The 26759-nt window shown below is 32.4% G+C and overlaps 1 protein-coding gene across 4 annotated transcripts in view; it reads left to right on the forward strand.

The window, feature by feature from the left end:
- The first annotated feature begins 5170 nt into the window (after positions 1 to 5170).
- Positions 5171 to 26759, forward strand: part of LOC148612535 (uncharacterized) — a 31582-nt gene continuing 9993 nt past the window's right edge. For 2 of the 4 annotated variants that reach the window (XM_088594084.1, XM_088594083.1), the window contains exons 1-10: positions 5171 to 5202; positions 10182 to 10357; positions 17383 to 17441; positions 19282 to 19341; positions 19695 to 19782; positions 20497 to 20595; positions 23557 to 23691; positions 24077 to 24106; positions 24482 to 24523; positions 25147 to 25299. In XM_088594084.1, the coding sequence (XP_088450210.1) occupies positions 5186 to 5202; positions 10182 to 10357; positions 17383 to 17441; positions 19282 to 19341; positions 19695 to 19782; positions 20497 to 20595; positions 23557 to 23691; positions 24077 to 24106; positions 24482 to 24523; positions 25147 to 25299 (859 nt within the window). In that variant the 5' untranslated portion in view covers positions 5171 to 5185. Of the gene's footprint in view, positions 5203 to 10181; positions 10358 to 15590; positions 15651 to 15971; positions 16123 to 17382; positions 17442 to 19281; positions 19342 to 19694; positions 19783 to 20496; positions 20596 to 23556; positions 23692 to 24076; positions 24107 to 24481; positions 24524 to 25146; positions 25300 to 26759 lie in introns of those variants that run through there. The other 2 variants (XM_088594086.1, XM_088594085.1) reach the window with 2 other exon arrangements.

The raw sequence follows: 26759 nt of genomic DNA on the forward strand, positions 1-26759 counted from the left end.
TATTTTGTTTTACAAAATATAACCGGAATAAGGAAATTAAGATGCACCCTCTGGGTTATAGAAACACAATTCATAAAAAAATGAAAGGAAATGAAACTCACTTTTTCATATATTCGATAGACAACCTCTTTGCCTTTGACGTATCTAAGGTATACTTGGACGGCCATTTTATGCTCTGGGCCCATCCGTTAACCAGAGTCGTAGCAAGGCATACAAAAGTGGAAAATCAATGTTTGTAGACCATGTCCATGTCGTACAATAATAAGAGGTAATATGAAGTAAATAGTAACGAGTGTTTATGGAGTAGATAGTGAGAACATAGACAAAGAACCGAACATGCAGAAATTGGATGCATCATGCAGACCACGGGCAATGGAATTTAAAAAATATATAGGAAAAAAGTCTTGTTGAAAAAATGTAAAAAAAAAAAACTGGATTTGTACTAAAGTATTTAAAACAACGAAACAACCCATTAGTTCATAAAACCAATGACACTATTTTACACCGTTGGTTGACTTTAAAGTACCAGTCCATATAAAATTCAGACACTGCCTATGGGAAGGTGATTTATGCGCTATATAGTGTACAAAAACCCATGGGTCAGATATTGCTTTTTTGGTCTAGATATTCTATATGTTCATGTGACAATAGTGCTGTTTGTATTTATATCTGTACTCTAAACACACTTTAACCTCCCACTGAAATCTACTAAATCAAGAACAATAACTCTTGCAAAGTGCTAGTTTTATGTACAATCTATATAAATATTTATCCAAAAGCGCAACCCCCAAATAAAAAAAAATCAAACAAACAACCCAAATATCGTCAAATGGCAAAACGATATCTGTTTAAAATTAAGACAGCGATAATATTTGAACTCGGGGTAAAAACGAAAACCGACTAATAAAATTGCACTTTGGGGGAAAAATAGGGCCAAAATATTCTAATGGTTCCAAAAATACAAACCTTATACCATAAACATTACGCAAGTAAAATTTAGTTATAAACAGGTTAAACCAATATAATTTCTTCGAATTTCTTCGATACAGGTAGGATGCACGCGAAATTCAATGATGTTAACTTTGACCATCTGATAAAACTCGACAAAAGTACACATAATGACGAAATCGAAAGATAGTTCTAGTTATAATACGTCCTTTTCTATACTTTCCTATCGTCATACCAATCGACAATTCTATTTCTGGGGTTCCTAGAGGACTGTTTAAATTAATTGCGTCTAAACGTTATGGGTCAAATGTCAAGGTTCCTGTTCTTGGTCCACTTCCAGTCTTGTTCCAAAGGGTCAATGGTCAAGGGCCACGGTCACTTCCGATCAAGGGTCCATCGAAAGTAAAATAACACACAAGCGCAAAGGGGTTGCAAACCCAACAGGTGATGATTGACAACATTGAAAACCACAAACTATACTACTTTCTTAAGTAAAAAAAGAAATGGTGAATGATCTGAAGAAGGGTATCTTGTTCGTGATCTCTGCTGGTTGATTTCTCCGAATTGTCCTTATTTGTTGCATTATTTTGTTCCAATATTACATACTATGATGTTTTTGTCTTTCATATACAAATTTATTTTGTAAAGGCATCGTAAGTCTTTTTTTAAACAAGAAAAAGAGACCAAACTTTAACAGGCAGGGATTGTTAAAAGATTTACCAATAATGTTCTGACAATTTCTACAAATTATCGAATAAACAAATTCAACTAATCCAGGAGATGTTCAAGCAATGAAGATCATTATCATTGTAGTTTGCAATTGACAATTAACTTCAATGTTGGAAACGTAGAATTTTATATCAGAAAAGAATGAACAAGTATTTTTAGAAATCATCTTGATAAAGATAAAAAGTACGTTACACGACTGAGAGTGCAAGGAAAAGATTCCGTGGTTCTTCTAAAATCTGAAGTTTCATAGTCTTGCATTTTCTGGCGGTGTTTGATTCTTATTCTCTCCTCTAATATCAATTTTGTGATAATGAGGCAATTCAAAACACCAGTTACAGGACAAAATCATCCTATTGTGATGTCAAAATCTTCCCATGTCTACAGGCGATGAAATACCTATGGTGTCATAAATCACATTGTCAAACATATAGTAGAAATTATCTTTGTCTCAAAAATGAGAAAATATAAATACATACAGAATTCAAATATCAGACATGAAGTAAAAAGAAAAGATTGTGAAATGCATGAAGAAACAGTGTACTTTGTAATAAAAAAAAATGTGTTTCTAATCAGATAAGGTCTTACTCAATATAATTTGAAAATTACATAGTTTTAAAAATGGCAATCTACACACACACGAATAGAACAATATTCACTATTTTTTCCAATTTCGTCCTTCCTTTGTTTTTTTTTCTTTTGGAGTTTCCAGTTTTCTTAACTCCACAAAGTTACCTTACCTTTTATCGTCGTTACGGTTTTTTCACACGACATTGTGTATCTTTTTTTCAAAGTTTCAAAGACTGCATCATCTTTATCATGTTTTGGGCAAAAATGATTCAACTCATCCGGTGAGTAAAACATTTGTATTTTTATTCGGATATCCTCTTCAGCAAACATCGCAAAAAATATGAGTTTCAGTGAATTACAGTTATATTTACAGCTATTTTTATTTTCGTAACATTTTTTGAGGACTTAAAAATTCCGTAAGTTCTACTGCGACTAGCATAAAAAACCCAATGTATTGAGCCAAGGTTATACTTATATATATAGTATGGATTATTAGGGCAATTTTTATATTGTTATGTCGAAGAAAAAAATGTGGTTGTCGTCGGAGGGATAGTTTGAATTCTTGTGTCGATTGTCTCTTCTTCCATAGCGTGTCATTGTTTGGTGTAGATTTGTGTTTGGTCAGGGAAATTCGCATAAGGTAGAGATTTTTGTGGACCGAACTTTTCTATATTTTTGGACATACTTTATTGGTCATATGGATACGTTGTTATACTGGGGCTTGACTGCCACCTTAAAATATCAACATAAATTTAATGCAAATAAGGATACAGAAACCAAACTATTCTATCAATTTTACATCATTCTTGAGAAAGTTGATAATAGAGTTGAATATTTCGGATAAGTAAGTAGAAAACACATTCACATCTTGCCTTTCACAATCTTTATCTTTGGGGTATTATCAAAATTACTTTTATTTTAGGTGTGTAAAATTGAATTGGATGTAACTGGATATCCCGCTGCTATGCATTGTGATAAACGAGTAAGTTAGTGTTTGGGAATAATCTTTCATAGATAGAAAAAAAGTGATAGATATGGTGAAATGCAACAAATGAGTCGTAAAATGTTTATGAAAATAGTAAATACTTACAGAGATCACTAGAAGGTCTTCAATAAGTGTAAACACACCATCAAATAAGCTCTGAAAAACCCCGACAAAAAAGTAATAAAATCCATGGTAACATGGTGAACAATGACACTTCTTCAAACTAAATTAAAAAGTAAGCACAGAAAAGGGCAAAAGATTTCTCAACGTCATGCCTACATTCAACTAACCCACATTACCAGTGAAAACTTGGTTATATTACATTTAAAAAAATCCATTTTAAATATATGTGACACAAGCCACAGTATATCAGATTTAAACAATTTGCTGAATTTTGCATTAAGATATAAATTGTAATGTCTGGCACTATTCATTATCTAGGTAGTATTAAAATTGAAAACATTCACTAGTATATATTTATTCAATATAAAAGAATAGTTTTATTCTATTTTGAAAAAAAGTCTATAATTTCAGTTCCAACGCCGCATAACGGGGTGTAATCAAATACATTATTAGCATAATAATTTAGATTTGGCTACACTTAAAAGTGCAGAGAGAAAACAAGTTAGGGCAACGTTTGTCCAACGTTAGGAAAAGGTAGTATCTTGATACATCGCTTCTGTAATTTCATTTATTTTCGTTGGTATTAATTATCGTAGTAAGAGGGGAAAATACATTTCGTTAGATACTTGAATTCGTTGTTCGTTGGTTAAAAAAATCGACGAATTGCTTTGCATTTCTGGTAAATTATCATTGAAGCGAAACTACTTATGCTCACGATTTTGTAAGCATTCAAAGCATTTAAATATATGATAGTATTTTTGTGGACACGTACAGTTATCATAATTACGAATGAAACATGGATGACACATCCGTCAGGAAATCAAGACTCGTATTTTCTTTTCTCAAAGTAATTCAAGTAAGTTATTATAAATGAAAAACTGAGGCGCGCTTGCTAACTGAATGGTAAATGGAATGTGGTAAAACCCCGAGTTCACTGAACGTCACTTTTACGACAACCACTTTCACTGAAAAGATGGGAAAATTGAGAATACCGAAAGTCACTCTTACGATTTGTTTTGCTTTATTCTCACGTAGCCCCATGGTTATATGGGCTATTTTATTTAACAATCGAGGATGACGTGGTGACAGGATGTTATAATATGGCTTCTTCCTCGTGTCACTTGACCGAGACAGAGATTTAAACTGAGTTATCAATCATCAACGAATTTATGTCCATTTGAACCTTAATTTTGTAATTCCAGATTCTCCTCGAAAACCACTAAAATAATAACCCAAAAAATTAAAATGAAACCACAGTATTATTTGCTGGCATATGCCCGGATTTGCTTTCATATGCACAATAAAGAAACCATGGTATTGATTTAAATAATTCGAAATGTAATAATACTCTAAAGTAGAAAAATAAGCTTAAAGTAACAAGTTCTTAATTTGAGACATGCAAGGCAAAATGTAATTCGGATATAGTATGGCTAATGTTGGGCAAACGTTGCGCCATCGTAGAATCTTTTAATTGAGTGAATATAAATTAAAAATTGTCAGTTTTATTTTTTATTTTATTTTTTTTAATTTTTTTTTTTGTCAAATAGAACTTGTTTTCAATTAAACCAACACAGTAGTAGAAAATAATTTATCATAAACTATATTAAAAAGACTACATTTTACCGACCTGTTGTTAAACTCCTTCTTAGAAATGATCTAATTGCAAGCACCGACATTGCAAGACAAAATGTTTTATTTCAATTCGAATGAAGGTTATTTATATTCTTTTAATTGCTTTTTAATCAATGTTTTCCAGCATTTCTCAGGCTATGGTCACCCGATATGTCCTCCAATGTTCCTTAGAGATTTTCATTGTCACTATAATGATCAGCTATGTGTCGATCGTGCATGTAAGTCGGCCATGTTTAATGCAAGTCAAAAGCAACTGAATTAGGGGAAATCCTTTTTACTCTTCAACTATCAATCTTGCCTAATTCCTAACAAATATGAATAATTTCTCACCTTTCTGACAAAAATGTTGTTGTGAAGGCAGCGAACTTTAACCTTACATTCCACGATTAGAAAAATAAATTGTAACGTTACTCTAGTTGTAACGTCCGTATAATTAACTTTTGTAACTGTGCATTTAATGTGGTTTATTACTTGCGCTCACTGAAAGCTAGAATACCGTATTGATATATTTTATCATACAAAAACTTATTTGAACCACCGCGTTAAGAAAAAAATGACATTAATAGGTGATATCGAAGAAAATATTAAATTCTGATAATTTCCCTTTTACGATTTTATAATTATAACCACAAAAATATATATATACTCCTGAATTAAACAGACTTGTTGGATATATCATTATCTAATTACAAATGACAACAATTTTAAGTAGACTGTGACAGTATGCTATGAATGAGAATTTTGTTTGAAACTGTGACCAGTTTTCTAGTGGTAATGGTAATATATTAAATTATTTTTTTAAAATCCGTTTATGAAAATAAAGTTTTCGTGGTTTTAGTATGTAGAAAATTGATTTATCTATCGAATGATACAAAATTTGAGACGCTTTGGTTGAGCAATAACTTGAAGAGTAGAACTTATGCGAAGTTAGACTTTGAAAACTATTTTATTTAAAGTGATTCAATATGTGGGGTTGGGGTACATTTTTTATTTAACTTCAAACCCTCAAGTGTTACCTCAACTTAATTGGTTTCGTTGGAAAGCTGAAATTAAGAAAAACAAAATTAAAAACAAAACAAAAACAAAACAAAAACAAACAATACAAAAATGCTTCAGTTGTTTATTTATTCAGCGACAAAACGGTGGGGTGGTGGGGGGAGGGTGGACAAGGAATTATCTCAGCCCACGTACTAAAGGGACTGTGCGCTTATTTGTGATGGAAAGCCTAGCGGCAAAAGTGGTTTTTAAAACACAAACAACACAATATCGATTACTGAATTTCGAGGCGGAAGTATTGAAGTTCTGTACGCCACTTGAAAAAATCAAAGTACGCACAGATAGCGGAGTCACTTAGAACTGAATGGTCTTATATTCCACAAATAAAAAAAATGGGTGATCTGGACGAAGATTAAAAAATTACCAAAATGGTTGATGCTATCGTTCAAGGTGTTCATTGGTAATAGATAGGCTCATAAAACTCACCCCAAAATAGTATCATCGTTACTAAAACACACTACTGAGGTAAATCAATCGTCATACCAGGGTGAATTGAGATTAGCCCATCCGCTTTCTGGATGTTAACTTTTCTTTTGAGGAGACAGTCAAAATGAGGTAAATAACGAATAGGATATTTGTTATCCGTCTGAGAAAATAAGCTGAAACAGGAGATTTATCAATGAAAAAGGTTCCAATCAATCATAAATCGTGAAGTTGTGGAAAATAGAATCTTTAGGCATATTGCCGCAAAACAAGGAGAAACTTGGATAATTTCATTAACTCTGAAATTTCCTATGATGACATCACATGCTAATACAGCGCACAAATGGGGATATGACCACGAACCTCTCCTATCAAATATCATTATTGCTAGACAGTGGAAACATAATGTAGTCAGACAGTTTGGTAAAGGCCCTTATCTACTTAACGCAGGGCAAAATTATAAATAGATAAGAAAACAGAAGCTGTATAGAGAAAGTTAGAGGTGATGAGATGAATTCGTAATATTCACATTACCTTTCTAACCATTTAGTCTAGAAAAAGTCCGTTACAACACCGATTCGTATTGTTTACGAGTGTAGATGTCAACTATAAACGACTGCTTTCGCCAAGATCCAACAAAGTTAAACGACATTGTTCACGCTATTACTGTGATTTAGAGAGATTAATTATGCTGTTATTACTGATATTGAGGGGCTTTTCTACAAAAGCATTATATGTGAAAGAAATTACAGCGAGATTGTTTTGGTGAAAAGACTCAACAGACCCACCCAAATTAAGCTGTACTCTTTGGAGCGACGCCTTTGTCATTCATTTTGAATACAACCCTACTCAAATACCTACGTAATATTAACATTAACACATCAGAAACAATCAACGACATACCATATAATGACAACATAACCGAAGAATGTAACAGTACATGCGAACTTTTCTACAACGAATCTAGAAAATTGATGACAAATGGTGGTTTCAACGAACGTTCTTTGCATCGCATTGGTAACAACTTAATCACCAAGTAAAATCGCAAATGTGAATGATATTACTGACTGCATCAAGGTCTTAGGTCTACTGTGTAGCATCAATATCAAATCACTTTAGAGACGCAAATTCCGTTCTTTACTCTTTGTCCTTTACGCTACAATACAATTTGCTAGAAAACGTAGTAAACATGGTTCAATATAGAAGTTCGTACCTTCATCATGCCCCGTGATACATGGGATTCTGGTAATGTCAAGAGATATTACCAAAAATTGCATAAAGAAGAATCGTGCCTGTAAAGACTTCCCGTTATTATGGTCACTTTCTGTAGAAATAGAAGCGCATTTAAAAAAAGACCGCCTACGTATAATTCGTCAGTCATTACCGATCTGAAGACACATAAATGGTCGCATTTACTGTACGGCAGACAGATTAACTCGGAACCATATCTATACTTATACTAACGTAATAGCTACTGTTACATTGTAGAATAAAAAACTAGAAAAAAATGAAACTTTAAAATGAGAACATTAAAAGAAGATATCAACTGACTTAATGTTTTTAGGGAGATGGAAACAATAATAATAAACATCGTACCCAAGTTTCGTGGGACATCTGGAAATTAAGAATAGACTGTAAAAGTCGGAGATGTAGTTCAAATCTACGATGACAATACTCCGTGAACAACTTGGGAACTCAATGTAGTTCAATTCACTAATGGTTAAGACAACCTCGTGTGTTCTGTGGCCGTGTGAATATGGCAGACCCATCGTAAAATGTTACCCTTTTGAGATTAGTGAGGTAGTACAATACAGTTAGGTCATTTTTGGAAATTTGGTCTCATTTTGTTTAAATAAAACTGTTTTTTTCAGGTAGTCCACACAGAACTTTCTGGTGTTTTGTCATAAAAAAGTGCATATTTTTTAAATTCTTGGTGTGTGGAGGTTCATGTCATTTATAAGTAATTTAGTGATTATTGTTATAAAAATCCAGTAGCCATAGTAACATACTGAAAAAAAAAATATAACTGAGTTTTAGTACAAATCAGGGGTGCCTTTTTAAAAAAGCTAACAGCCAAATACCATGTTTAATCAAATATCAGGCACTTAGACTCTACCACAGGATGAAAGCATGCATGGAGTAGGTGATTAAAGGATAAAAATGATAAGACCCTTTTCGATTCATTCTATCACAATTTTAGTTCCAAAAGTTCTTGCGAAATAACGCATCTTGAAAATCAGCCATCTGATGCTGAGGAGAGAACCTAATACGGCAGGGGATTGAAACGTTCTGGATACCATTCTTCATTTAATTACACCTGTTTACCATTACATATATTACATCTGTCTATGTATAAATGCATAACTCCATTTAAACAATATATGCACCAAATTTCAGCTTTTAATTTTAAGTTTTACATAATTTAACTTGGTGTGCGAAGCAGTGCATTGAAACTGTACAGTGCACCCTGTAATATTTTCAACCACATAAGATAATCGTAAACGAGATGGAAGAGCCAAGTCTGATGCAGAAAAAAAACAATAGAAAATGGACTAATTGTTATGTGATGATTCAGGTGTTTTTGTAATATCTAAGTAATTATCTAATATCTAATTAACTGCTTTACCTTTACATTAGATATATCAATTATAAAGTGAGTGTAGGTTATTACAAAGTCTTAATACAACAAGAATTGAATTGGTGAATACTTCTAAAGTATAGGAGTAGTTCAATTTAATTAAGCCACTTTTATAGCCTCAGAGGATGTTGTGAAGTCAGCCAACTTTAACGTGACGTTCTGTTATGAGGATAACATTTTGTTATGTTACTCTAATTTCAACACCATTGCTACAAACGTTTGTAACTGTATATTTGATACAATTCGCTTATATTGAACACTAATCCACGTATATCACCTCCTTTCTAAAGATATTCCTATATGTACCCATGTAGTTTTCCTTACCTTTATGATGCCTTGTAAATAAAATGGAATTTCGGTTAACAAGGTGTTCTGAATTGGTGAACTAATCAGTAAATTTATTTCATAAGTTAGAAAGAGTATCAAACCCCTTCATGAAATGCTAGAGTAGAAAATCTCAGTCGCCCATTGCTATGATTCTAATGTTCTCTGACTCGGTAGGGCCATGTTATAGAAATTGAAATCTTACTTTAAGGTGTTTAATGTTGCTCTGTATTGTGGTATTAGATCTGTAATATATCATTTTGGAATGAGTTCTATTATACTGTTTTTCGATGTTTTATTGTCATTTATTTTTTTAATGTTTTTGTTAGGGAATGGTCATATTTGACTAGAAATAAACAGTTCTATATATTCGTAGTCTTAATTTTTAAGATGAGATAGTTAAATTAGAAAAAAGTTATGATACAGATATAACTTAAATAATTTAGGGAAAATAAATTGTTTATCATACTGTTACCGTTATTTTTGTCAGTATTTAAATGAGTTAAAGAACATATACTTAATATTAAAATACCAATCACCTAAATGCTGAAATTTCGGTATGCACGTTTTTCAAGGAATTATCACTCATCAGCAGCATAAGAACCAAATACATAGAAAGTTCAGGATTCAAAAATGAATTGTATACGGGAAATACTCCGAAACACACAATTACATTTGAAGCATTCAAATCAATATTCTTTCAAGCAGAATGTTTTGTGTACAATGTTTGTTTCTTTATCTACTCTTTCAATTAAGATGCCATATTAACTTCAACAAAAACAACAACATTTGCTACTACTGCAAAAGCATCGGCAACATCAACAAAAGCAACTACAACAGAAGCACAAACAACAACACTACTACTACAGAACCATTGACAGTACCAGCAACAGTCCAAAAAGTGACATCGACTTCGACTATAACAGCAGCAGGTAAAACTTGAAAGTAACCGCTTTTAAGATAAGGTCAATGTGTTAAAGTAATTTTCATTGATATAATGACTCATAGTAGGAGTTTCTTTTCCCCTGAAGACCATAAATAGTATAAAATGATCCTAAAAGACTCTTAAGTGCTAATTTGACATGCAGTGGAGATAAAAAAAAGAAGACAAATACAAATTTTATAAATAGTTACATTGAAGCTTTTTTATAGACATGAACCTAGTTTGTTCAATAATGGAATTCTTGATAGGCTTGGTAATAAATCAATCTTTTTTCGCGAATTATCTGAGAGTTTTGTAACATTTTCCGTAAAAGCTCTCACAGTTTTTAACCAACTTTTGTCTTTCATTCTTCTCTTATGCTTTCTAAAGGTCTGACTCATATCTTCCTTACAGAATTGTTGCCTTGGATATGTCGAATAAAAAAGTTAAAATTTTCTACGTGATTGTTCAGGAGCATCGACATTCATTTGAACTGTATATGTTCGGATATATGAGAACCTGTTTGATACATTTGTCTTTAAACAGACAAGACAATTTGAATCGACGTGTTTCTGCAAACGGGTCGTCCTTTTATTTAACTTCCGTATTTGTATCACGTGGGGATATAAAAAAAAACGGCGTGTCAATACATGTCATGCTGAAATTAGACCCTCACTGATTATAAGGTCATAGGTTTAATTCGTACAAAAAAACCTATACGAAGCCTGTTGTGATTGCCAAAAAGTAAATATACATACCATTCAAGGGTAGCAAAATTAACATCTTTGCACATGAAATACCATTTTTGTATCATTAAATAAATATATCAATTTGTTATATATATGTGTATGTGTATATATATATATATATATATATATATATAGAAAGGTCTGAAAAATTCCGAACGATATTAGAACTGTCAAATTTGTGATGCAAGTTTTTGGTCGTTCCCTCCGCGGGACTCGAACTCGTACCACTGTGACATCTTTGGCAACACCACCTGCACAAAGTCCAGCGCCCTAGACCACTCGGCCAGCTAGGCTATATAAAAATATAGCTTTTTGCTGGCCGGGTCATTCCTCCTCGTAGGATTAATCTAGGGCTGACCTTTCACAAACAAAAATGCAATCTGATATGGCACGCTTGAAAAAATGCGTCAGAATCTAATCTGCTAGCCCAATAAAATCGCATCTGCTAGTCCCTGTCCCTGACACATAGGCACTGGTTGCCAACAATTTTTTTGTATCATTCAACATGTCTCTATAGATTTTTACTCCACTCTTTTGAAACATATGACATAAAACATATATCAGATTGGCATAAACATTGCGGCATGTCTTCTATAGCACTTTCGCAGTTTCGAAATGTTCCGACCCAGTCTACAAGCAATTTGTCTGTCCAGACCCTAATCCTACTCTTAATAGGTACAACATTGAAAATTGTGCACTATCCTGTAACCTCTGCAAGGAATACTACGGTACAGTTTTATATGATATCACTTTACACTGTGGTCATTTTTGTAGGGCTATGGTACTTTTGGTTGGCTTTCAAGCAGTATTTCAAAATAATGTTTCGTAATTTATCTGAAAATAAACAACAATAAAAAGTAAATTTATCTGTGAATAGCTAAACTACTTATGAAATAAACAGCCGGTGAAAGAATCGTAAATGCGTCACATTTCGTTTTTTTTTTTAATTTCAATTTTTATTTTGTCAAACGGTAGATAACAATATGAATCCTAAATATGTCTATCGTTTTGACGTGTATTTAATTTATGAATATTTTAATTTTATTATAACTTCTTATTCAGCATTACACCCGTAACAAGCACCAAGTTCAGGTAAATAATCGAATGTCACGTTTGGGGAAGACGAAGGAAAAAAAGTAAAACTATTTCTCATTACAAAAATAGGTTTTCTTGTTGCATATGGATACACCGCATAACGATCCACGACTTCATGATGACGACCATTCCACGTTTGCAGTGACGACTTAAATCTTTTAGCAACATGTCCTTGTTCCAGAAGCCTAATTGTAAAAAGTCTATCAATGTACAAAAAGTCGACGTGGTTTTGGAAAGCTCTGACATACCGTATGAGTTGTGATATGAAAACTCTCTACCCAGAAGCTGAAGAGGTTTTACCAAATTGAAAGTTGAAAATACAAAATGTAAGTCATTGTGCTTGTCCTAAAAACTGGTCATAAGTTTTCCCATTACATCAATTTCTTAGAGTAGGTCAAGGTATGAAGTTGACATCATACTGTTTGTAGTGTCCATCTCATGTTCATTGAAATAGATGTAATGTTAAAATCTAGAATTGTTTGAAGACAAATCGTCCTCTTAATTGCAAAAAATGACAACAAAGGATTTGGCTAAACGATGTCCTTTCTGTTGAATAAAACCAGCTGCAAAGAGGGAAAGGATGGATATGCTAAATTATGGTGAAACGTAACAAATGCAACAGAAATACAAAAATATTAAATACTTTCAAATATCACCAAAAGGTCTTTTTAAGTAAGCTTTGGAAAGCCTCGACAACAAAGTAATAAAATCTACGGTACGAAGACAATTCTTCAAAATCAGACAAAAAAGTAATATTACGACACAAAAACATTAATGACTAACATATCCTGTCTGTAAACAGGCGCATGATAACTGTGGCGGGGTTACACAAGTTTTATAAGGCCTTAACTAAGAAACACACAACAAAATTCATTCATTAATAATAAAATGTTATACTATTCATCTTAAAAGTCTTAATAGTGACAAAATAGGTCAACAAGTAACAGAGGAACAGAATGTGTTCCAATTTGAATGCCGACCGTCTTTTGAAAAACGTGGCTTCAAACTGAGCATATATTTTGTAGATAAAAAAAGCGTGCATTCTTACAACACCTTCTGTACAAAGAGCAGCGAATTACACCAAGTAAAACATGTCAAGTGTTCAATTTTTTTTAGAGTAACACCATGTAAAAAGCTGTTGTGTCGGGATTTCAATTAAGTATTGGGAATAGTATTAGAAAGAGTTGAAAAATCAGAGATCTTGATGCTAATTTATTCCGATAATAACCTAGCTTTGAGATGAGTTTCTGGAAGGTATTTCTATTTTTTAGTATCCACAGTAAATTTATGTCACTTTAGAAATTAATATTGAAGATATTTTTCGGGGGGTAGGGTGGATGATAACCTTTCAATTATATGGACATGTTTGACTACGGTATATTTACGACAAACAATTTGTGAATTATAAGAATAATCTTGAAATCTTATAGATTCAGTGATAAAACACAATTTTGTATGAGGACCCAGTCCGTTTTAGTTTATTTCTTCTGTACCTATCAATGACATTAGGCGGATCATTTAGTAACATAGTGACACCTGAAATATTTTGGGAAATTATTTGAATTCATTAATTTCCACTTAAAAACTGGAAAATATGTCTTCAAGGTTCGTGTGTGTGTGTGTGTGTGTGTGTGTGTGTGTGTGTGTGTGTGTGTGTGTGTGTGTGTGTGTGTTCGTTCTCTTTCTCGCTGAAACGTGTTACACATGTTACACACTTGATAAAATGATTTTACAAAATTGGTTCATAAATCAAGTAATCAGGACGAGAGTTACAAGATAAGATGAACTTTTAATGGTAAAGTTGCGTGCCACAAGGTCTCTACGAGAATAGACAAATGTTATTCAGCAATAAAACTTTTCGTATATCATTTGTTAATCAGTAATTTGCCAATACGTTCTTTTTTGACAATAGTAGTTTACATTTATGGGGAAAAAATCAAATCATCTTCCAAACATACCGAAGAAGATATTTTCAAAATGCTGTAATTTGTGATCTACAACATTCAACATTCCAGTGGGAATAAATTGTGCTCCTTTATGACCTATTCCTTCACTCTAATGAGGCTGATTTTATGATTGATCTGATTCCAAGGAAGGAACATCGTTTAACTATATCCTTTAATCAAACACGATGACATTTCATTCTGTATTGTCCAATTTCCAGAGGACGCTTACCCTACCGGTGCACCTGGTCCATTCTCCCATTTTTTAATGGAGTCCAAGTTGCTCATTTACTTTTGTTACTGTGTATGATTTTAGTTACTTTATGTTCTTTGTTGTGTATGTCTGTTTTCCATGTCTGGTCTTTGTCCCTGGATTAAATTCTTTTGATTACCGCTATAACCTTGGTTCCCTTGATAACTCTTCCAAATACTATTAGTATCTTTTTGTTTTTTGTTTTCAAAATAAAACCTGTCATATACCGAATCGATTCAAATGATGAAAATCAAAGGCTTGCATTAAGTGTTGTTCTAATATAGTATTATCAAACCTAAGGGTCGTGCAAAAGAAAACATTATGTGATAACTTAAATGCACAAATGCAAATAATATTATTATTGCAAATTCAAGCCTGCTATAAATGTGTTTCAAAGAGGAACATCTCATCCACAGCGCATTAGAATCAGATTCATAGGAAGGTCTAAATCAAAAACAAATTGGATACGAGGTACACTTAGGGGTGTCTTTGCCCCCCCCCACTAGACTGAAATTCTAAATATTGTAATATAATATTACCAATCAACATTTCCGTTAAGGAGGTAATATAGCAAACAACATTACCATATTAGAAGATTTTAGATTTTTGAGTAATGACAGTAAAATATAGTTAAAAACACACCCAAGTTTTTTTTGCAAAATAAAAGCTGAAATTTCGTACGAAATTGATCATTTTTGGAAATATTTTATACCTGTTCTAACGAAAACCCACCAAATCTTCAGATTTTCTGATATAATATACACAAATGTTTCGGAATATCAAGCTATTACATGGGTCTACATTGTCGCAGACACTTGTATTTCATGTGGAATAAGTAATTAACTTCCTCGTTTTGTGAATTTAAGAAAACCAGCTATTTTGACCCGTGATGTTGACTTAAATATGCAGTACAGATAACTTGTTAATATATGCATTTAAACATAAGGATTTACACTTGGTTCAGCGAGTAAAAGTTTACTGTGACTCATACATAAATTTTCATTATTTCCCCGATAAATGTACCTCAACCTTTCTCAAAACCCTAATATATCAATTTATGAAGTCAAATCCGGTACTGAGAAATACTATTGTTGGTGATTTTTTTTTCAAAAGTAATAGTGTAATTTGCGCCGTGTAAGACGATTGTTTATTATTCATATATACAAATTCATAATTGCAGTTTGGTGAACTTATCAAGCAACACAATAGATATAGGAGACGCCCGAGAATGACAGCAATAACAAAATTAGAGAATGAATCACTGTAAGATCTATATTTTTTTGCAGGAGCTGGAGGATACAATTGACTGAAATAAATCTAAATTAAAAGGACTTATAACAGCATCTATTTTTTTTTAATGTTTCTGAATACACCTGATCATGGCTGAATTATGTTAAGATTCCATACAATTGGGTAAATAAATCGTACAAAAAAACAAGAGTAAATTAGCAATATGGACTCCATTCGGAGCATGAACCAGGTGCGCCTGTATTTATTAAAATATGCCTGTAATTAACATATAAAATTCTTATAGTACATCTTGCATAAAGTAAGATAGTTATCAACTAAATTCTGTGGTCCAATTTCCTACAGTAAATCGTCTAGGTTGTCCATATTTATCTATAGTCACGATAAAAATTGTTCATTGAGGAAATTATGCAGAGCATCACGTGATTTGATTGACGCAAAATGGCGGCTTCCATTCCTATTGTGCAACTTTGCTTAGTTTTGCTTGGTAAGAGTGCTACATATTATAATTGGAACGTCATTTCTCTAATTATATTAAAATCAGTTGACTTAAAGAAGGTATGTCTCAGTCGTTAATCAATGTAATTTTAATTGTCAACCAACAGAAGGCTACCTTATCTAACAGAAGTTTTTGGCACGACTTTAAAGCGATTTATAGGTACACAAATATGTATATTTCTGAAGATCGCGAAATATCATTTATTTATAAACATTCGAATAGCATATTTTGAGCAAGGGGTTTTGTTGTTTTTTTTTCTGTTTTGTTGTTGTTGTTTTTTTTTTATTATGTTCTTTGTTTCTGTATTTTTTGTTGTTGCTGTTGTTTACTCTGTATAGTAAAGACTTTAACAAAGCTAGTAAATTGGCGTTGCATATTGTTTTTGTAGTGGTTTGACTTCTTGAGCAGAAGCCTTTAAAAATCATATAGGTTTTCATGTATGTCAAAAACCCATCGATTTCACTTTTATTTCCATTTCAAAAAAAGTTACAGACCGCATAACCAGCCTTCGCTTGGTTATTTAAATATAATTGTTTCACTCTTGAGATAAATATCATATAGATTGTACATGATATTTGAACTGGAATTCCTCAGCAATTTTCAATAAATTTGGTTATTGACTGAATTATCGGCTGGAATATTCATTTTCAGTGAAGTTTAATGAAATTATAATTCAATTAAATTACAAAAGTGTTATGGATAATTTGTCTTTTTCTTGATTCTAAAGGTGCAATTAGTCAAATTGAACTTTCAAAATCATGGGTTTTTATATACCATGTTTCACCCACTGCTTGATTCTTACAGAGACTGATACTTAACCTACAATTTGCATCTGCCTTTGTTCTTACACTAATACGGAATACTTTACCATAGAACTCAAATTTTGACCATTAAAGTTTGCTTCCTATATTTAAAAGTAACACCAAAGGCACTTTTTACTAAACACTTAGACAAACAGGAGAACGCTGATTTCTCTATTTCTATTGCACGCTTTATCGATATTGTGGTTCCTCTTTCCTCATGACAAGTGACATGCAGAGGTCAGTTATTCTTTCTTTAATGACCTTGCGCTTCAGCAGCTTATAGATTGTCTTACAGTCTTACATTAGGCAGCTGGTCAACCTTCCTGAATTTACCCCGGTTTAGTAAGGTTAACTTAGGTGCTCCTGTTTGTACACTTTCGTTTATGTAACATGGACTATCGTTGCGTTTTCTTTTTTCATTAAACGATGTTTATATTTTTTATAGTTTCACAGACTGCATCTTCTTTATCATGTTTTGGACAAATGTGTGACTCAATTCATCCGGTATGTAAAACGTGTCAGTTACGAATACTTCAGCACTTTTTTTCAGACGCCTCCGATAGGTAAACAATGCAGAAATATTATTTGATTCAAAATATAACAGTAATATTAAGGTACCCTTTCTTCTAGTATGGAATATTTATGGGAATAAAAAGTTTTGTTTATTTTACGGGTTCTTACATTAAAGAGATTGAATGCTTTGGACACAGGTTATTCCTAAACATAGTCTGGATTATAGAGACAAATGTGAAGTCATAAAAACGTCTGTGTCGTCGGAGGAGATAATTTGGCTTCTCGACAGGTACCCCTTCCAACGGATATGTATCGTGTCTTGGTGTGTTCAAGATATTGTTTGGTCAGGGAAATTCGCTTATGGTAGAGACATTGGCGGACGGTACTTTTCTTAAGTTTCTTATATGCTTTAAACAAACACTGTGATACCGGTTTGGGTTGCCTCAAAAGGATATCACGCGTTCTGGGTCAAAATTGAATTCACCAGTGAAATCTTAAGAAATAATTTTCTTACATTTTTATGTCTCTTTTGGTTTTTGTCTATTCAATTTAAAGAACTGATAGGTTTTAACCTTTTGATTCAATAAAAAGAGTAATCAAGGAAACCAAGATTCTAGTGGAAATCAAATGAATGTAATCCAGAGACAAAGACCAGACATGGAAAACAGACAAACACAACAAAGAACATAAAGTAACTAAAATGATACATACAAAGTAACAAAAGTAAATGGGCAACTCGGACTCCACTAAAAACTGGAAGCATGGACTAGGTGCACCGGTAGGGTAAGCGTCTCCTGTCTTCTGCCTTTCTAGAAACACCCGCGGAGTTGCTCATAAAAAGTCCGTGGTAGGCGGAAGAGGAAAGGGAAAACTATGACAAGTTGAACAAATCAGTTTCCATGGTGCAGATGGATATAACGCAACAAATGAAAAAGTCATTACATTTGTCGTAATGTTTGGTCAATAGATTTCCTTTATCATCGATCTCTAGGTGTTGGGCAAGATATTACGCTAACTTCCTATGTCTGTAGTATCTTTATCTCAAGTTCATTTGGGTAGATGCGATGTATCAAATCCCCGAAACTAGGATTGTTTAACTACAATAGGTCATCTATATAGCGGAAACTGAGATTAAAAGATCTAGCTAAACGATGTTCTTTCCTTCGAATCAGATCCGCTATAAAGTCAACCTCATAAGAGAAGGAATAGGACAGCAAGTAGAAAAGTATAATTTGTTCCCATTGGAATGCCGACCGTTTGTTGAAAAAGCATCCACCACACTGGACAAATATGTTGTCGATAACAAATTCCAGCATTTTGAAAGCATCTTCTTCTGTATATTTGGAAGATGGTTTGAAATTATTTTAACAAAGCATGAGGAATCTGTACCAAGAACTATATAGTTGTATATAAGTGTACCAACTTTTTTTACGAAACAACGATGTATAATGCTTTTGAGTCGGGATTTTAACTGAGTATAGGGAATAGAATTATAGTGTTGAAAAATCATAGGTGTTAATGCAACTAAAAACTGGAAGCATGAACCAGGTGCACCGGTACGGTAAGCGTCCTCTGCTTTTCTAAAAACACCCGCCGAGTTGCTCATAAAAAGTCAAGTCCGAGGTAAACGAAAGAGGGAAGTAATGTTGTAAGGAGAAAATACATTCGCTTTTCGACCATTTAAAATGCCTTCAGCATCATTACCATTCAAATATAGAAAAATAGTTAAAAATACATATTAAAAATTAGTCATTCAGTTTTGATGGCTTTGATTATCATTACCTGATTCTAATGATTGGTTCTTTTAAAACGTATTTTTTTGACATTTTAGGTGTGCAAATTCGAATTTGACGTAACTGGATATCCTGTTGATGCGCATTGTGATAGACGTGTAAGTTGGTATTGGCGTCTTATATTTCGTAGTTATCATGATAACTTAAAAATAGTTTAAAGAACACCCGTTCTTTAGGCAGTGTTTTGTTCTGTGTTTTAGGAATAATTACGGGTAAGTTATATTTTATGGTCATTAAATGATAAAAACATGTTAATACTTGTACATGTCAGAGTTTAAGTTGTGCTTTAAACGATATAGACAACTAGTTTGAATTCATACAATTAAATCAGCAATTGACAGACCGTAATTGCTTTAACATACAGCATTATGGTATGTAAAGTTTGGATATCGTACACTCTGTAAAAAGGAGTCTACTTGGTACCGAAATGTCGTTTCACTACGTTTTTTAGCATTCTCACGGTCACCCGATATGCACTTCAACATTTCCTAAAGATTCCCACTGTCACTGTGAAGACCAGGGCTGTGTTGATCGTGCATGTAAGTCGGCCACCTTTAATGTTTAATACCTGTTTATTGCAATAATTTAATTACTGTTAACATTTCTAAATACTTTCTTACCACTTCGACAAAGATATTCGTATTTTGAACCACGTGATATTTCTTTTTCTTATTCAAAATACGAAGGAATTTCGACAAGCAATACGTTCTGAATTGGCATTCTAAGAAATATTGTTTTTAGAATTTATTTTAAAAGATAAGAAAAAGTATCAAATACCGCAAGAAAATGCAAGACAAGTCAATCTATGACACCCTTGGATTAGATTTCGAAAGTCTCTAACTCGGGAGGGCCTCGTTAGAGAATTTGAAATCTTATTTTATCTGTATTATCTCTGGCTTATATTCTCAGTGTTGTTAGACTTTGGAAATGGTTCTATTTTACTGTTTTCCGATGTTTTGTTGTAATTTAACTTTTTTTTTTTATAATAAACATTTTTTCTTTATATGATTAAAATTCTATATATTTGTAGTATTAAGCTTTGTGTTGAGATGGTTGGATTAAATTCAAAATAACTCAAAATATAGTTATAACTTTTATTGGGTAAATATAATTATTTTTGTGGTTATACTGTTATCGTTAATTTTAGTATTAAAATTAATTTAACATATACTGAAGTAGTTTTTTTCATTCTTTCAGTCGAATGTACTATGATTTCACAATATTTGACTTTTCTCTATATTCTTACAATTAAGATGCTCTATTAACGACGACAACAACAACTACTACAGAAGCACAAACAGTACCAACAACAGTCCAAAAAATGACAGATGCTTCGGCTACAACGATAACAGGTACAACTGGAAAGTTCCCGCTTTTTATATAAGGTCGTGTGTTTAAGGTTACCTACAGATATATAATGACTCATAGCACTTTCCATTCCTAGATGTTGGTATTCCTTCAAATACCATAGTACTTACATTTCACAACTGGTTCTTTTCATAATTAAATTGAGTCTTGCTCATCCAGTGATTTAAAAGGAAATATAGTCTATAAAACCCATTTTTTCAAACAAAATCCGATGGATTTATTAATTGCCCTTAATATATTTATTTGAAAAGGATATGGTTTTCAAGTTATTGTCAATTCTTTGAATCTTGTTTTCACAAACAGAGAAAATTCAATTCTTAATTTCATTCTAACGTAATTTTATTAGCAGTGCACTATACTAAATTTTGCCTATTGACGTAACTCCAAATCCATTCCACTGGAATTGTAGTGATCGATAATTTCCAATATTATAGTAACATTTCCAAGATGTTCTGAGGTAGTTTTCAGTAACTCGGAGCATTCTTCAAGCTTGTATCTCATTTTGAAGAAGTGTCATCCTTCTTAATCCATGGAGTTTGTTACTTTTGTCGGAGCCTTTCAGAACTTATTGAAGGTGTGCTTACACTTGTTAAAAGCAGTTTGGTGATTTGTAACTGACCACACCTATAAAGTTTGCACAAAGGTATTTTACCGAGCCTACCAAGATTTCCATTTTGTACCCAGTTAAGGTTATTTCCATACAAGTTTCAGTCGACTAAATATATGCATTTTTGTTTTTGTTTCTTTTTATGATTTGTAATGCTTACAATTGGTGTAAGTCATACCTTCTTTGCAGAATTATTCCCTTAGATAAGTCAGATGACTATGTTCAAAAGTTTCTTCGAGAAGCTTTAGGCTCAATGGGGCATCTACTATCTTGAAACCTGAAAATGAAGGAATATATCAGGACCATCTTAATAATTGGCATTTGAGAAGTCAAGAAAAGGAAAAAAATGGTGTTTCAAGTTACAAATACAACCTTAAGATGGTACCCCAAGATATAAATATATAGTTCTTGGTAGAGATTCCTCATACTTTGTAAAAAATAATTCCAAATCATTTTTCAAATATACAGAAGATGTTTTCAAAATACTGCATTTTTTATTGACAACATATTTGTCCAGTGTGCATGGTGGACGCGTTTTTCAACAAACGGTCGGCATTTCAATAGGAACAAATTGTGCTCCTCTACTTGCTGATGTATTCCTTCACTCTTATGAGGCTGACTTTATAGCTGATCTGATCCGAAAGAAAGATCATTGTTTAGCTGGATCTTTTAATCTCAGTTTCCGCTATGTAGATGATGTATTATCGTTAAACAATCCTAGTTTCGGGGATTTGATATATCGCATCTATACCCCAAAGAACTTGAGAAAAAGGATACTACAAACACTGTTATGTCAGATTCATATCTTGACCTATACTTAGAGATCGATAGTAATGAAAACCATTGACCAAACTTTACGACAAACGTGATGACTTTTCATTCAGTATTGTCAATTTTCCTTTCATTGTGGCAACATCCCTTCAGCACCTGCGTATGGATATTTCATATCACAACTCATAAGTTATCTTGAGCCTGTCGTAACTCCGCAGACTTGTTGTATCGCACCAGACTTCTTACAATTCTGGAACAGGGTTATGTTGCTACAAGATAGAAGACATCATAAACTCGTGGATCAATACGGTGTATCCATCTGCACCATGAAAACTGATTTGTTCAACTTGTCATAGTTTTTTCTTTCCTCTTTCGTCTATCCCGGACTTGATTTTTTATTGGCAACTCGGCGGCGGGTGTTTCTAGAAAGGCAGAAGACAGAGGACGCTTACCCTATCGGTGCACCTGGTCTTTGTTGTGTTTATCTGTGTTCCATGTCTGGTCTTCTTTGTCCCTGGATTACATTCTTTTGATTTCCGCTAGAATCTTGGTTCACTTGATTACTCTTTCAGGATTTCATATGCAATTTTTTATGAAAAAATTATTTTCATATTTCTACAAATGTGAGGACAGGTTAAAGACTCATTAGCTTTTGATTGTTTTCAGTAATTTGTTTTTAAACAGTTATTTTATTCTAATTATATTTAACATTAGCTAAGATTCCCAGTGGTTGTAAGGTCATCAGTCAATTTCATATAAATAACCGTTATTATGACATTGTACTCTCACTCTTATTCCGCAGTTGACATGTCGAGCATAATTTGATCTTGAAAAATAATCTCCTAAAAACCTGACTTACGTAATAAGGTAAATTCAGCCACATTGGAATACATTCAGTTGGGTGTAGCAAACTAGTATCGAAGCGAATGAAAAGATCCTGTTTCCTGTCATTTAAAAACTATATCTAAAGCGAACGAAGTCATCATAATGGTAATCAATTAGAATTTAATATTTGACTTTGAATCATTGAGATTTGAGTCTGGCAGCAGTAAAATTATTATTATACCAAGTAAAGATCTTCACTAGTTTCGTATCTTTAAAAACTAAAATTCTAAACCTCTTAAAGTTTTGTTAAATTATGAAGAAAAATAAACCCTACTTGATTTAAAGTAACAAAGGGCACGCCTATTTTCATTTTGGGCACGATTATTCAAAAAAAAAATATCAATACACGCAACTTCGTTCTCTTAAAAGTTACACATGCCTTGTACTATTTGCTATATAAATACTGGACTCTTTCACAAACAGACATGCAATGACAACGAACGTTTACGATTTTTACCGGCGTGTATGTTTTGTGGTTTGCACTTTTGTTCTCTTGTAATCAAAAGTGGTTGTTTGATACACTAACTGGCTGATAGCCGATATTTTTGTATATCATTTAACATCAAAAGGTTTTCAGTCACCTCTTGTGAAACATATTTCGTCAATGTGTATAGCACACACATATCATATTTTTTAAAAAAATGAATAATGGCATTATTTCATAGTACTTATTATCTTTCAGGTTGTATAGACAAAGTTCCGAAATGTTCTGATACAATCTACATGCAGTTTGTCTGTAAAGACCCTAGTCCTATTCAAGTTCAGTACAACATTGAAAATTGTGCACTATCATGTAACCTCTGCAAGGAGTATTACGGTACAGTTTAATCAGATTTACATTTTACATTGTGTAATAAGGTATTTAAATGATTTTAAGCAATATTTCAAATTTATTTTTCTTAATTAATCTAAGGATAATCAGCAATTAAAGTTGATGTAAATATATTTATGAATATAACAGAAATAAAGAGGACATACTGTAAAATACTCGTGAAGATGTCATGTTTTTGTTTATTTTCTTTTGTTTGTTTGTTTGTTTTTTCTTTCTTTTTTTTTGTTTTTTGTTTTTTTTTGTTTTTTTTTTTTGTTGTTGTATGGGGGGACAATGAGAACAATATGGTTTGTTTTAATATGTCTATCATTTCGTTAGCATGTTTTTCTTTTTTGTTTGTTTAGCTTATGAATTTTTTTCACCTTATTAGCACTCCACCCGGAACAAGCACCTACAACAGGTAAATATATATCTGATATAGATCTGAAAGACAAAACAGAAATATTTGGTATGCCCTTTCTTTCGATACTCTAAATATCCACGAAGATAAAAGTAAAGAAACTTTCATTCTGTTGCATGGAAATATTTTTAAACATTTATCATTTTTTTCCTTTCACCAGTTGCTTTTGGTTCAAGTTATCTAGTTATTCCCTTCATCTTCATATAATAACTATCATATTATTATTATCAATACATTCATATTCATGAAGGTGTTTTTCTTAAACTTTACTACCTGAAATATTTTATTCAGATAACTAATGATTTGTAAATAGGATTCGTTATTTCAAATATGTTATGTACAAATAGATGTGTAAATGTCTTTCATATTTTTCAGTTTTTGTTGGAACGCTGCCAACAACAACGATAACCACTGGCTGTATGTATTTGATAAAATGTAGAAATACTTGTGATTGGTGTTATTAAGAATTTAATTAAGTAGCTGTCTTTGAAAGAATAATGCTAATCTGTGTGACACATCCCAAAAAAGGCTACATATTTCTATTTTTGTAAATTAAGTTGTTTTATGGGTCTATACTATGAAAAATGTAATTATTCGTTCAAATCTGCCTGCTCTTAGGAGATAATCAACATTGAAAAATTCAATAGATTCTATTGTATTTGAGTGTCATTTACAGAGTTATCTTCCTTAATTTTGAAGTCTATAGTGCATTCTGTATAATTTTTTTATCTCCTAAGAACACTGGTTATATGAAAAACTGAATGTTAAGTTCTGTTTACTATGGCAATTCAAACAAAATGCCAAAAATAAAAATATGTAGGCTTTTTACCCATGAATCATATTTTGCATGATTCTTAGCTACCTAAGCAACAGTAAAGATGAATTACTACGAGGAAGAGGATGACATCAATAAACAAGTAAATTATGTTAATTAAGGTAAAAGTTTGCCACATATAGTAAACCTGAAAACACGTTGCATTTTATTAAGTCGAATTGAAATAAGGTCGCCAAAGTATGTCAACAATATGAATATTTTGTAGCAATAAACGTTCAGCATGTGTGCGTCGACCGCGATCCAAAGTGCTCGGAGGAGTTTTACAGACTTGTAGATTGTAAATCAACCGATCCAACCAAACACAAATACAACATTGAGACTTGTCCTGTATCATGTAGCCTCTGTAACGAATATCACGGTGAGTAGTGCCAAGTTTACATTAACAGCCTTTTAGATGATTGATTCATGTTTTGTTATTCTCGGTTCTCAAATGCATTGAACAAAGATGAAATACGAGGTCATCATACAATAAAGGATTGGCAGTCGAAATGTTCGACCAATACAAATGAGTCAAATTTTATGCTAATCTTATAATGTTCATATTATCAATAGGCAGCCGTCAAGTACAAGTACCGCGACGAAGAAAACGACAAAAAATGAGTGAAGTCATGTCAATTTTTTTTGTTTTGTTTTGTTTTTATTTTATTTTATTTATTTATTTATTTATTTTTTTTATTATCTTTTTTTGTCTTTTGTTTTTTTGTTTTTTGTATTGTTGGATTTTGTCTCTTTGGTACGTCCTCTGTTCTTTGTGCTTTTTTGGGGAGGATTTTCAAATGCATAGCATACCATTCCAAAGAATGCTTAAACTATTTCATAAGAATCCACTGAGTATACCCTTATTTAAATAGACATAGACCTATAGTTCAATTCCGGGTCTATGATAAAAAGCAGAAGCACCTAATGCGTTAAACTTTAATTACTGAAGTACAGATCAATTTGAAAATTAAGCAGAATTGTTAGTACCAGTGAAATATCTATATTTTACATGATGTTTAATAATTTGGATACATTCAATGCCTTTCAAATTATCCTTTTACACTTCATAGTTAATGCTATTAAATGAATGAATACTTTATTTCATCAGCAAAACAATGCTATAGCAAATAACACAGTATACATATATGACAAATATGACAGAGAATAAACAATTTATAGTACAATATGAATGAGTTATATCTATATATAGTGAAAATATGAAATAAGCTTCAAATAATTTGAGTCCTTACTTATTGATAGACAGCGCTTGAATCTTACAGTGTATAGCATATATTATAATGAATTCAAGTGATAGTGCGAAGGACATCGCTTTTAATCATTAGTTTTACGTCACTGACAATAGTGCAAAATAAACTCCATAAGTTATGGTTTTTTCGATCTTCATAGATTAATTTTGATGAAACAATACATACCTCTTACTTTAAATCAACCATATCAGCAGCAATAATATCTGAAAACTGCTATCCATGTTAATTGTATATCAAAAGGGAAACAACGGGATGATATATATGATTGGTTGTGTAACGGTCCCTGAATAAGAGATAAAAGTGAAATATGCAGGTTTTCACCTCCTGTCTGATTTTATAAAAACTGCTACTTTTTTTTTTCAAATTATCAATCAAGTGAAATATATAACACATTCCTATGCCGTACAGAAAGAATGAAAAATACTTAAAAAAAAAGTATAAAATGTTTCTTTTAAGTGCCTAACTATTTGTTTGCTTATATCAGCAAAATTTTCTACCTCACATTTTTTCCAGATTGACACTAAGCTTAACTGCATAAACGCTAATCTCTAACAAAAATATGGTATTGTTT

Source organism: Perna viridis, chromosome 7 (assembly GCF_037379345.1).
Source record: "Perna viridis isolate PV_CMFRI_1.1 ecotype Kerala chromosome 7, ASM3737934v1, whole genome shotgun sequence".
Classification (NCBI taxonomy): Eukaryota; Metazoa; Mollusca; class Bivalvia; order Mytilida; family Mytilidae; genus Perna; species Perna viridis.